General features: G+C 36.3%; 1 protein-coding gene across 5 annotated transcripts in view; it reads left to right on the top strand.

The window, feature by feature from the left end:
- FAM184B (family with sequence similarity 184 member B) overlaps nt 1-14,368 on the top strand; it is a 39,958-nt gene that overhangs the window by 8,211 nt on the left and 17,379 nt on the right. For all 5 annotated transcript variants that reach the window (XM_032685068.1, XM_032685067.1, XM_032685066.1 and 2 more), the window contains exons 2-3: nt 3,216-3,980; nt 11,077-11,187. In XM_032685068.1, coding sequence (XP_032540959.1) covers nt 3,216-3,980; nt 11,077-11,187 — 876 coding nt within the window. The remainder of the gene's footprint in view (nt 1-3,215; nt 3,981-11,076; nt 11,188-14,368) is intronic.

Raw genomic sequence — 14,368 nt, 5'->3', positions numbered from 1 at the left:
TTATGATAGTCAGGTTTCTATAAGAGTAGTATTTAACACTACTGTAGGAACAGAGAACTATCTTTTTTGGTTTGAGTACTTTAGCTTTTTTTTCACTGATGAAGTGCAGTTGAATGTTTCTGGGGTTTCTTTTTGTTGTTCTATATCACTGTAAATAAGAGGAGAAAGGAAATACCATCTATATTTACAGCATTTGGAGGGTAGAATAGGGCAAATAAGATGTATTCATATTCACCGCACTATTAATATTCAAGTGTATGTGTGTAATAGTGTTTATATCAATCTGCCTTACAACTCTCAGGTGCTATAAATTCAGTACAATGTTTCCCAATCCATCTGGTTTTGGAGAACTGTAAGGAGGCAGTAGCTATTGGTATTATGCTGGCAACTCCAAGAGCAGTGAAGTGCTCTTTTAATTTGAAAGAAATTCTGTCTGTATTGTCATATGGTCAGTTTTAGAGCTGCTTTTAAAAAGCTGTTTATCAACACAACTGTTAAGGGATTTATACCACATTACCCAGCTGTGTGTACACTCACAAGGTACAGATGCTTAAATAATTTTTCAGTATTTTTCCTTTCAACACATAAAGACCCAGATTTGTCCCATATAACTCCAGTGTCTAAAATGAGGTATCTTGAATAGGAATATAGTAGCTGTATTCAGTAATCTGAGCAGCTTAAATTTCATGAAGTACAGAGCATCAACCATATAAAAATTAAATCTCTTAAGAAGGCTAAGATACCGAGGAGTCAGTTTCAGCACTCAAGCTTGAAGATTAAATTTAAGGTCATGCAAGTTAAAGTTCTTCATTGTGGTTCTAGCCACTATTGAACAGAAGTGTAGGAATCATAGATAGAGCAGAGAGGCCAGTTTCTTCCATTCTTTTACATAACTCCCTTAAGGTGATGGTGGTGGTCAAATGCTTAGTGGATTTGGGGAAATCTCTGTGATTAAGTCAGACTGTAGAGGAACCCAGCTTCCACTGTCAGCCTGAACGCAAAATAATATGAGACAGGCCATGGTGATTGACTAGATAAATTAACCAGTAAGAGAGGAAGACTGAGTCACAAAGGTGGTGGATGTTCGTTTGTTTTATGGATGGAGTGAAATACAGAAATACGATCATCAGCATCTGACCTAGTTAATTGAAGAATTGCCCAGCCTAATTACTGGTCATTCAGTGTATAGAATGTGGGCAAAATTAATCTTCTCCTTGTAGTTTTTATATCTGTCTCCTGAACAGTTAAGAAGTACTGCTAATAGTTAAGAAATCGCTGTTCATGGAGGGATTTTAGCTAGTGAAGGAAACTGCTCAGTATACTACAACTATTTCAATTTCAAGGAAAAGTGGTTAAAAATAACAGAGAATAATTAACAACTTGTAATCTAAGGTCCAAAAATATACATATCTAAATGTAGACAATGACTTCTTGTTTGACATTTTTCAGGAATATAATGCTGTTATTTTCTTTTGTCATGTATTTATCCAGAAATGTATCCAGACCACATTTTTCATTTGTGATTTTTAAGACTTCTCTACTTAATTCATTACTGCCAGGGATAAAGTTGACTACACACAAGATGTATTTGTGTGTTTGCTTTCATTTATGGTTGACTGAAATTCAATATGTTGTTCATATACAGATAGCACAAAGTGTGGTTAGACATAGATATGCAAATTCAGTAGTTCTGGAGCCATCTTTGGGGCTTATACAACACATTAGAGGCTTGTGACACTTAGTGTGGTCAAGATACTTATTGGACTCTCAATTGAGGCTTGCCCTGAGGAAGGCTTGAAGATTACAGGGCCAAAATTCTAGCATAATTAAAGAATTAGTTGTGACCTTTTTTCTGCATTTATTTATTTACTTAAGGCTATGATTTTCTCAAACATTGTCTAATCTTTTGATTGACCTCTGTGGGCTCAGGCCAGACTGCATATATCTATAATAACTTGTGTACAAATTCCAAACCTAGTTTTGTAGAGCAGTAATTTATCCTTAAAAAAAATGTAACCAAACAAATAAGTGGAAAACCTTCACACATGTTAATACACAATGAGTATTCTCCTTGAGTTAGATAACTATGTCCAGTAGAAACTGGATTAGTCCCTGTATGTCCTAATGAAGGTCTGAAAAGACAAACATATCTTTTCAAGGCAGTTACTATGTTGTGCAGTTATATGTAACTGTCTTGTAAGCTTAACTGTGCATTTACTCTTCATTTCAGACCACTCTGGGCTTTTAATAGCATTTTCTTTTCAAAACAATAGTAGTGTGCTTGTACACCAGCTTCCATGAGAGATCTTTGGTGTATGTTATGGGTAACAAATGAAGCCTGCTATGGGTAATAACTTGTCTTACAGCCAAAAGAATTATTATTCTGCATTTTGTGGAAGAAAATAAAACATCAAAGGATTTAAAACAGTTGTTTGGAAAAATTACTTCTTGTCATCAGAGGGGCACTTGCATCTGCTAAAACCTGTTTTCTGAGATTTATGACTATTACTGAAATGTGGGGTAAAGAAAAAATACATTGCCTAAACACTTCTCAAAATCAAGCCAAAAGAGGCTTGCAGTTGAGTAATGCTTACCATACAATCCTGACCAAACCAACTTGCAAGGCATGTGGCTTCCAGGAATGCATCTCCCATGGTGTTTTAGTTGGAGTGCGGAATTTAATCCACCTTTCATACTTTACTTTCATTTACATCACAAAGTGATTTTTGGTCCACATGAACTGGATATTAAGACCTCAGATTTCACTGCACAGATCTGCCACTACTGGTCCCCAGCACTTCCTAATGCTAAAGGCAATGTGGCAGGTAGCCCTCCTGCACTGAAGGCCAGGTGAACTGGACTACAGATAAGAAGTCATTTAGCTTAAGAAGGGACCTGATTCCCTTCCTTGCATTAGAGATCCAACTACAGGCATGAAGTGACAAGTTGCCAAGAATAAAAAGGAAATTTCTGACAAAAAGTGAAAAAATTATTGCCTGTCACAGTATTGTCTTCCTTTCCTATAAGGTTTTGCAGTGTAAAACTGTCCCTTCTGTTCCTAGTGAAAGAAAAACAAAACAAAGAACCACCACACCACCAAAAAAATATTGATCTATTGCAGTAATTCTCTTTTATTGTTTAACACCTTGATAAATATAGTAACTGGATGCATGGCTACCATTCACCAGATACTTTAATTTTCTGTTTTTCTTTAGGTGATATATGCCCTAAACACTAAGAATGATGAACATGAGGCCAATATAGAGGCTCTGAGAGAGGCTCATGAAGAAGAAATTCAGCATATTCTTGCTGAGACAAGGGAAACAATTCTCCAGTGTAAAAGCAAAGTTGAAGAAGAACAGTTACTGAGAAAACATATTCAGGCCCTTGAAATTGCAGTAGAACAACACAAGAGATTGAAGGAAGAAGCCTTGGCAGAGTTGTCATTGTGCAAAAAGCAGGCGGAAGAGAAGGAGTTGAGAACAGAAGTGAAACAAGCACAGGCAGTCCTCTCTAAAGACATGGTAGATACCAATGCAGGCTTTGAAAACAAGCTTCCACATTTAAATCAGGAGTTTGATGAACTGCTAAATGAATGCAAAGCATCTAGAAGAGAAAATCTAGGTAAAAAAGTACATTTAGGTGAAAAATGCAGTGTGGAAGGACACGCTCTAATAAATGAGGTGGAAAACCTGAAGAGCAAAAACCAGAGAGCAACTGAAGAAAATACTCAGAAAACATACAAACTACAAGTCCCTTATGAGAGAGAAAAAGAGACTTTGAGAAAAGCTATGCATCAGTCTGTGATAGAAACAGTGATGAATTGTCAGCAAAGAGAAACAGAGCAAAGGAAGATCTCAGAGACTGAGGAAGGTTTTTTGCTGCAGCAGGTAAAGAAGTTAGAGGCAGACCTAGAGGAGAAAAGCCAGAAGATAAATGAGAGGAAGAAGCATTCCCAGAAGCTGAAGGAAAGAATACAGGTAGAGTATGAGATTGTGATGATTGTGATCCCTATCTCTGCCTATAAAAGTGTAAATCATCAATTCTTTAAAATTTGGGACAGGAGAGGTCTTTTACATATCATGTTGAGTCAAATGCTTTTTAAGCAGTAAAACAGTTTTAGAGACTTAGGATGGAAATAGGAGAGATATAGTGCTGAGAATTTTAAAGACAGAGTTAAGATGATTAGTAACTCATTAGGAGAACACTTTGAACACTAGACTTTGTATTCCGTGAGGGAGGAGTGAGGTCCTGAACGGAATTTTACCTTTTCTGCCCAGAAATGTGAAAAGAATACCAAACAGGCACTGCTGCAAGCCATGAGTGTTTACACAGTGTATTCTCCTTTTCCCTTCTGGTTGCCAATAGCTCAATGCATGGATATGAACAGGATTAGATAAGGGACCTGAGCTGGCAGGTTGGGAATCAAGTGCCTTGTATGGCTCTTGCAACAGTGGCTTGTATCTAGTGCCATTTAATAAAGTGTCCTTTACACCCATGAAGTTTTATGTGCTGAGCAGTGAGACTTTCACCACTAGTTCTCACCTCACACTTTGCCTGTCTACCCTCACTGCTGTGTATCTCATACATTTGCAGCACAGCTCTGCAGCCCCTTTTAATTTCTGGGTAATTGCATCACGTGTCAGATGCAGTTTGAGAGGTTGGCATGTCATGGGCAATCTGCCAACCAGCTGCATGTGGTACATAAGGTCAGAGTGCAGGAGAGACACTGATGAGCTGGGCTGAAGTTGAAGTACCCAGCCATGCTCTGTGCTCAGCAGTTCGATCTCCTTCTAATGGTGTTGGTCCTTCACGTCACATAAACTCACCTACCAGACCTACCCCCAGCCCTATGACAGCAGTCCTGCATATTAGATAAGAAAACACCAGGAAGTTCTAGACTTGGAATATTACAGAATAACAACAATTGTTTCCTAATGGGAAAGATTTATTTCTTTTAGAGTGAGAGAGCCCCGGAATTCTGCAGAGAGCAGGGTCAGCCCAGTCAGCTATGTTCTTCCAAGACAGCTCTTTACTGTTTTTGCCATCTGCCCTCACATCTTGCTTGCTGGTATCATTTTGCTGATGGTGCAGGTACCTGAATAAACCTTTCCCAGCATTATTCAGATTTCGTTCTCTCAGTGTGTAGATCTGTAGCAGAACAACCTCTATCTTCTACAGAAAAGTGGAGAGGATATAATGAATGACAGAGATGCAGATAAGCCATTTTTTTTAAATTGAATCAGAGAAATCTGTAATATCTGTTTCAATAACAAAAAGTGTAGAAGTTAGAAGTGATAGAGGGGGAGAGGGAAAGCAAGATCCTGATTTTTTTGTGTGTACTTGAAGTAACATCCAGGAAAAATGAAGAATGGACACATGAAAATTTATGCACGTGGTTTACTCCTGATATATTGCATAAGAAAGGCAATCTTTTAGAAATAAATAATGTAAAATATGATACGAAATGGAAATAAGAAGGTGGTGTCATTAGCAATTTATTTTCTAAATTCAGTATCGGCTGGATAAAACTGAAATATTTTCTGAAGGACATATGCTCAACTCATACATTTCAGATCCTCTGAGTCTGTGGAATGAGGCTGATTTACATACCACTGGAGCATATTGCCTTGAACCTGTGAAGAGATAGCCTCAGACTAGGATAAATCTGGAAGAAGGGAAAGAGACATGATGTTATTTTCTGTTTCTTTACAGTTTAAATAAAAAAGTAAAAGTTTCTCCTTTTTAAGTTGAGTATTTCTTATGCCACCATTAAACCCTACATTTTTTTCAGACTCATGTAGACAGTGCCAGACTGGGAAATAGAAACATGTTTTTAATCTGCAATACCTCTGAGCATTGGTAAATACTAGCAACAAAATCTATTATAAGGCTTGAAAGGTGTAAGGACTGTTGTTTAAGCAAGATGAATTTTCTGTTTTCTCCTTAGTGTATGCCCAGAGGTTTGAGACTTATAGATGAAAAACATCACGTTAGTGCACATTTATTGTTATTACTGTAGAAGAGACAATACAAAGGATGACAAGTTGTTAAGTCTGAGCTGTTCAGTTTAGTTTCGGAAGAATTTTGGCATATGCCAGAGGTAAAAGAAACAAGCTTACCTTGAAGTTCTGAGCTACAGAGCATGGTAAATATGAGTTAGTTTTAACCTGTAAGGTTTCACTCAGCATTCATCTAGGAACAAATGGCAATTTTAACTGAGTGAATATTGCAGTATTATGCTACATATCTGAAAACTGAAACTAGAACCTCCAGAAATAGAACACTAAATATGGTTCAAATTTTTGCCTTTAGTTATGGACAGACAATTCCCAGCAAAATTCATAGGAGCCAATTTTTTCTGAGCTTAGGCATTATGGAGTATGTTACAAACTGTTGTATTCCAGTTTGGAATTAAAAAATTTCCAAACTAATATACATTAACTTTTAGCATACATTGTCATGAAATTACTGGAAGTATAACCTCTTTCAAGTTTAGGATAATCTCAGACATCTTTTAGATGGTAACTCTTGATGAGTGTTCACTTTACAATGATGCTTACTACATGGGAGGGAATGGTTCCACATTACAAATATTCTGGCAGCAGAGACAGTTGAAGGGTATGGAAGAGCCAAAAACACATTTAGATCAGCTCTCTAGGTGAAAGATTTATGTCATGCAACTACACCAAGAGAGAAAATGACCATTTATTTCTTATGACAAGAAAAGGACATATGTAATGAACGTGGAAGTAATGTCATGCATATTTTAGGATTTGGAAGTGTAGCTTAAGCGAACACAGCAAGAAATTCTGGGATCAAAAGGTATAGTGAAAAAAGTGGAAGAAGATCTAAGTGTAGTCAGAGGCAGAAATACACGTCAAGAAAAGGAAATCCTGCATAAAGCAGGTAAGATGCTCATTAATGTCTTTCTGAAGTATTTCCCCTGTTAGTAGTCACTTATATTGGAAATTCTGCAAGTTATTTATGCTATTTGAAATGTAAATTTTGGTACTGCAGAAGATGTGGAAACTATGTTGAATTTCCAAAGCAAAACTGTTAATACAGTAGATGAACTGAAACATCAAATAACACAGCTGCAGCAAATGACTTGTCCCAAACAGAGTCGGAAAAAGAGCAGCTCTGAAGATGTGCAGGAGCTTTAACAGGTGTTTTGCTCTCAAATATTCAAAGGCATGCCATACCAAAAGTACTGAAATCAGTGTAATTTTTCTTTTAAAATTAATGGCTTTTGGATTATTATACAGTAGTCAATCCTGTAAGATTCCCAGATCTCTGAGCTCATTCAGTGGCACAGTGACTCATATTCATAACCTGAAGTACATGAGTTGCTGCAAAGGCAGCAAAGAAACTATGGACATCCTTGAGCTATACCAGGGCTGAGTGTTCAACTGGTGCTATAACAAAAACCTTAAAGAGAACAATGTCCAAGGCAGACTTTCTCTGTTGAGGTCAAGTTGGAATACTGATTTACTTATTTTTAAATATATAAAACAGTTTTTCTGAAAAGCAATGCAGAAATAGTACCAGGAATAAACTCAGTACAATGAGGAATGTGTGTATCTTGAGAGTTCCCTCTGTACAATGTCTCCCCTTAAGCAAGTGTCCAGCCCTGAATCTTTTCTATACTTTTTAGTTCTCTAAAACTATTGTTATGCTACCATTCTGGGAAATATGACCTGGCCTCCGAGACATAAGAAAAAACAAATTGTCTACTGTACTTTTCCACTTGTCCTTGAAGAAGCCTGCATGGTTGGAAGCGAGTTACATAGCCAAGCTCAAACCAGAACAGCAAAAAACCCCAAACTATTACTAGACTAACAGAGAGGCTTATCGTCCTGGATCAATACAGTTCTATATTGCTAAGTAAAATAAAGCCAGTACTTTTCAATGGAGCATTTCCACCTAAATAGCATATTCACTACAAAATAGACTACTGCAACCCCAGAATTCTACCCTGTTGGGGTTTTTTTCCATATCTATATGATATGAAATAGGATATTCACTACAAAATAGACTATGGAAACTGTAGCTATTTACAAAGAGGGTATGAATAAAAGAGAGAACTGTCTTTGTAAAGTCAAGCATCAGTCCCATAAGGAAAAGGCTTGTCTGAAGGAATAGCTGTTGAAAGGGCTGGTAGATCTTGTAATGAAGGATACAAAGGAAATCAGGCCAGTCTAAAACTTCATAGAATCTGAAATAAAAAAATGCAGAAGGTAGGAATGTTCTTTTATTTATAGATGCTTTAATTCATCTGGTTTTAATCTTTTTGGTTGCAGTGACATCATTTGAATTATGCTCACTGTGGGCACTTTGTATTAACATAAATTGCCAGGATTTTATTGGTATGGTCTTACTGAAGAAAAAAAAAATTAAAAAAAGGTCAGACTGATGTATTTCTGTGAAAATCTCCACAGACAGGAAGGTGAATTTATCCTTGATGTGATAAACAGCCTTCTTAGCAACACTTATCCTTGCATGCTTTGCTTGTGGCAGTTGGAGTGATTTATATAAGAACCCTCCTGGAGAAAAATGTATTGTGGTTGTTATTGTAATTTCTGACTTAAATTTTCATGTGTTTCATCACTACTGTGAAACACTCAATAAATTGATTTAATCAAAATTTTGCATTGTTTAGGCAGAGAATCTAATTCTGCAAAGAGTTGGTAAATTAATGCAGAGTGCATATGTTACCAATGAAATTACAACTATTTACAAACAAATGCATGCACACGCACACACATATGCATATATATGTATGTCCTTATTTAACTTTAGTCAGAAAGAATCTGCATCTTCTCATGGATCAGACAGCTTACCTGAGCAATACCTTTTTTCAACATGCTTTAAGTGACTGGGCTGTAATTCTTGCTGTTGATATGCATTAGCAGCAATTGGCTTAAGTGATTTCTCAAAGAATTTCACTTTCATGAGAACTGCTGTCTGTGACTGAATCCTTTGGCTTTAGGAAGTTTGCAGTTTCTTATGTTTCTGTGCAGTAAGAACCTGAATGTGAGCTGAAATCTATTCAAACAGAGGAGAACCTTGAAACATGTGTTTGGCTTTAAGCATGTGCTTTAGTGCTTAGTGAAGCTTACAGCTCAGTGCATGTCCAAGTGGTTTGCCAAATTTGGGCATAAACTAAGGAGGAATTTAGTTTCTGACTCCTAATGTGCTTGTGGGTTTGTCAGACATCTTCAAGACAGAAAAAAAGATTAATTGGAGCAGTATGTAGAATTGGACAATCAGACTACTGGTCAAGTGTTCTTTAGACCCTTCTTGGTGCTAAAAATATACTTTTACCCATTTTTTGCAGTTAAGACTGATATAACTTTCCAAGTTTAACATTGACTTGAGAATAATCAAACCAATTGCTGTCAAGTTGTGAAGTCATAAAAAGCACGCAGCTGCTGTCACTAAATGTTGAGCTTCATAGTACCGTCCTGATTTTGGACACTAGAAATTGTGTTTACTGATCACTCCTTGAAATTGTTGGAGTTTATACATTTTTGCAATCTTATTTTTCAAAATGGAACACATGTGAGTAAATTATTTTATCTCCTCGTGAAAGGGCTCATGTTTGATCAGTATGTGAAGATGCAGTGCTTCAAGGTACACAGTTACACCATGAAAATGATATTGCCTTTTTTATAGTGTATTCTTCTTATTATAAGTTTGTACAGGTATACTTAAAATTATGCCAGGATGAAGCTCTTCATGTGAGTGAAATCAAATTTAAATATCAAATATTCATACTTTAGAAAAAAGGCATAGTAGTAGATATTTATTGCTTATAGGCTATAAATACTGTTGCTTGTAATCTTCTCTTCTTAGAGGTTTGTATTAATTAAATTAGGAAAATCTTGAGTTAGTAAAACTTAAATACAATTACAATATTTTCATTATTATTGTTATTTATATCCTCTGATTCAATTAAGGTCTGTAGCAGCTGCTTGAGAAATATTATATCTATTTTCCAGATAGAAAAATTAAGATGAAGAGAAGAAAGTAAGTTGCTAGAGTTGTAGTGGGAATGTTGCACCTGATCTTCAGGTTTTAATCAAAAAGACTGTTATATGCTCTTCTTTTTGTGCAGGCAAAACTAAAGCTAATTTCTCCCTTGCAGTACTCACGCATCTGTTTAATTTCATCCTTTAATTGCTACCTAGAGTGGCATGTGTGAGAAGGGGCTGTACAGGATGGGAGAGGTGTTAAATTGCCATTTTTTTTCTGTTTCCTCCATTTGTAGTGTCTGAAGTTATAGAATATTTTTTTGAGTCAGGAAATTGGCACAAATAGGAAGAGCAAGTGTCCTAATAAGCTTGCATATAATAATGCATATCACTGCAGGAGGTTTCTAGAAGTTGCACATTCTGTCTTTCTACAATAAACAATTGCTCACACCTGCTGCAAACAATTGATACAAGCTCTTGGTCACCAGTCTTGCAACTGGGGTTGTAATTGATTTTTCAACTATTTCCAGCAATAAGGTGGAATATTGTCCTCAATTCTTTTTCCAATTTAATTTAATTTAATTTAATTTTATTTTATTTTTACTTTCTCATTGTGATTTTCTTTATGGATGCTAGCAGGTAGTACTTCCTTTGATTCTCTTTTCCATTAATTGCCCATTAGTTAATCATCTTGTTTTTTATATGGCCAAGGTATATTTATGTTTTTTCAGGTCTTGTAGGTGACTCTTACATACTAAATTATTTTTGAACACTAACACCACTTGAGGCAAAATAGTCTGACTCTTCATGCTGTACAGTTTTCCACCATAGAGAAGCTTTCAGTAGATTAGGATTATGTGAACTGTATTGTCACACACTAGTATTAGAAAGAACCAAACCAAACTGTTAATACTTTTTTAATTGAATGACACAAAAGTGACATTCAAAAACAGTAACATGTACTATTGTGTAAACTGTTCTGTTATCTAGGGTGATATAGATGAAATCTGTTCTTTCTTTTTCATGCTGCATATTTTGTTTCAGCTGTTGCATGCTTTTGTCTTGTTGCTTCTTTCTTTTTTTTTTTTTTTAATTTTAGGAGCTCCAGACACAGCTAGATGAATTTCAAAGAAAATCAGAATGTGAACTAAAGCAACTAGAGAAAGAGAAAGAAGTCCTAACTGGGAAACTTCAGAACTCTTCACTTGAGGTAAACTGAGCATAAATGTAACCCAGTAATAAAAGGACGCTTCATTTTTCATCCCATCTGAGAGATTCTGGATTAGATTTTAGTAGTATTTGTTGTGACTTTCATTCAAGAAAACATGCAGGGACTCCAGATAGAAATCACAGAAATAACTGCTTCTAAACATCTATGAAGATTTTGACAAGCCTATTTATTTTGATAAATTTCATATATCACCCTTTGTAGATATACTGAGGCTTCTGGTGAAGACTTCTGCTGTATCAGGGTTGCATGGTGACTGACTGTACAGTACTAAGTGAGATTAGAATCTTCCTTACAGCTCTTGTTGACTTTCTGATTTTTTTTTCTTAATGCTTAGAGATCTAGAAGGGGCTGCTTGTTTGCTTGTCTGCCAGAGAATTCAATGGTAAAAAGGTCAAATAGATTGTTGTTTCTGTTCTGCCTGCTTACTGGTAAGGTTGCTAACTGAAGGAGATTGGAATGTGCAATAATTTAGTCTATATTAGTAGTTAGGTATGCCTCCCTCTATGTTCTGAAGGTCAAGAGTGAAACAGGGAAAACATTGTGACCCCAGAGTAGGTTTGAGGTTGTCACGGTTTATCCACTGTTCCACACTCTGGTTACAGCTAAGTCATAGCACAAATCTGCAGACATGGATTAATCTGGAAATAAATAATTGAGCTGTGTTATTAGATTATCCACCCTAGCATCTGTAATGTATAGGCAATTGCAGGCCAAGTCATGCAAATTTTCCAGATTAGTACATCTGCCAAGATATTTTTACAGGTAAGTGTCATTATTTTAAAAGCCGAAAAGCAGATTGGCTAAACAATTTTATGCCAAAAAAACCCCAGAACACTTACAAGGCAATTATTTACCCAGGCAAACAGTGCACCTTTAAAATTTCTGACAGCTGTGAATATATGTTTTCTTCCTCTCACATGTTCCCCTTTTGTGTTGTTCAATTCTTTTTGGCAAATACTATCTGCTTTAAAATGTTACGTACAGGATATTTCCCTTTCTTCAGTGTGATCATGTGAAGTTTTTACCTCTGAACATTTTGATACTTTTATCTCATGGATAAGCTACAAAACAACTGCTTTAACAGCACTGAAATCAGTGCCTTGGTGAAAAGTTCTGATGATGCTCTGTGCTGCATGTATTTTTCTACTCCCAGTATAAAAGTGCATTTGGTACCTTTTTCAGGAAAAGAATGAAATTATTCGTGATTGTCCATTCTGGGAGATTATGGGTTAATGGAAATGTTTCCATCATGAGAATTTGTCATCTTTTTTTTTTCTTTATCTGCTAATGCAGGTTTTGAGGCTCCAAGGTTTTATTAAGCAAAATGAGAATATTCCCAAACACAGAAAATTTCTTCAGTCTAGCTCAAGAAAAAGTAATGAGCCATGAGAATTAGGTAGGTCACACTGTGGAACTACTGAATTACAGGTAGCCACTGATGTTCTAAGTGGCTGTCAGTAATTTGCACTGCTAATTCTAACCAGTTTCACTACCAGCAAGTTCAGCAGGAGTTTGCATGGTGACATCTCCACAAAAGCTCAAGACCTAGATCTTCCTGAGCTGATATTTGTAGACTCTGAGTGGCCATAATAACCTCCTGTTTAGTTTTTGAAGACAGAGAAATGACAGATAGGCTCATCAGGGGGCTAAGCTACTGCCTGTTTTCAGTTTCCCACATGCCATCACTACTGTTTGGTGTCCATGTTCCAGCAATCGAGGCATGTGTTGTGCACATTTACTATATGTAACGCCTGCTTTTTCTCCCATCTGTGCTATACTAGCTGTACAAGTTCTGAATGCAGCATGGCCTTTTCTCTTTCATTTCTCCTGTAAAACGAATTTGTACATTCTGTTATCAAACAGTGGCATTCTGACTCCATTTCCCAGTCTTAGAGATACAGAATTTAAGTGTAGTTCTTAATTTTCTGAAAGTTCTGGCTAAATCCTGTTTTTAGGTTTCATTACACATTTCTGCATGCCACTGTTTTCTCCAGGTTCTTGTCTGAGAGAATTTCAGGTCAATCCAACATCTGTTGACCTATCTAAAGTGACTTCTACACATGTATTGCAAAACATGTGTTCTCAGAAAGCAGTTGTCTTTATTAATTTTCAAATTCTCTGAAATATACATTTTTTCTGACCAAATATCATAATCTATTCAAAGATGAAAATTTACCATGATATTCTGGCATCCCTGGGTAATGCCTGAAAGTTTACACTGATTTGAGGCGTGAGGAAAAGAGATGAAAGGGAGGAGTCCTGGCACACTGTATGATCTCACAGTATTGTGTATATTCATGCAGGTGGTGCATTCCACTGGAAGGTCTCAAAGAAATCGAAAGGTTTATAGCATGAAGCAATTATTCTTCAGGTTTTTGCAGATAAAAAAAGTAAGTCAGTGAGTCATCAAATTACTTTTCTTGAAGTCATGTGTTCAGGACAGAAAAATATGAAAGAAACCTGTGTTATCTAACTGCTCATCCTCTCATATCACAAGATCATGGTAAATTAGCAAAGAGTAGTAGGAAATTATTGCCACTATAAACATAAACATAAATAAATAACATAAAATATAAAATAGTACGTATGTGTTATATTCACAACACCATGTTACATATAAACAGATACACTAAGAAACATTTTATTGTGTCTTAGAATCTAACAGTGCTCCCAAAAAGGAGGAAATGCTCCATCTGAAGAGAAATTTTACATTTTTCTTGATACTCCAAAAGTTACTTTCTGAACTAATTACTTGGCAGTATTGCCAGGGAAGGGAAGTAATTTCAGCTTGTAATAGTTTCCTGCTATAAGTACATGAATATTCACAGCCAAGAAAGAACCATTTACTACACAAAATTATGTTTCACTGAGGGCATGATTGCCAGCTGGGAACCTTTGCAATGCCTCAGCCCAGAACTTCCGCCTCAAAGGTTAGGCAATGTGCTGTTACTAATCCAGTTCTAACCTGGATACAATTTCAGATCTAAAAATAGCTTCCTTGGCTACATAAGACCCATTTTTGGTTGGGCAGACATAGCTAGAGCACTATGCAGAGTAGGCAGAAGCATGATAATTTCATATCTCTGGTGTTGCACTTTTAAGTGGCAGTATTTCTGTATTAATGAGATTTTTCTGGATCAAGAAATCAGATTCACATCTG

The sequence above is a fragment of the Chiroxiphia lanceolata genome, chromosome 4 (assembly GCF_009829145.1).
Source record: "Chiroxiphia lanceolata isolate bChiLan1 chromosome 4, bChiLan1.pri, whole genome shotgun sequence".
Lineage (NCBI taxonomy): Eukaryota > Metazoa > Chordata > Aves > Passeriformes > Pipridae > Chiroxiphia > Chiroxiphia lanceolata.
The sequence above is the reverse complement of the archived record's forward strand: the minus strand, read 5'-3'. Positions and strand labels throughout refer to the sequence as shown.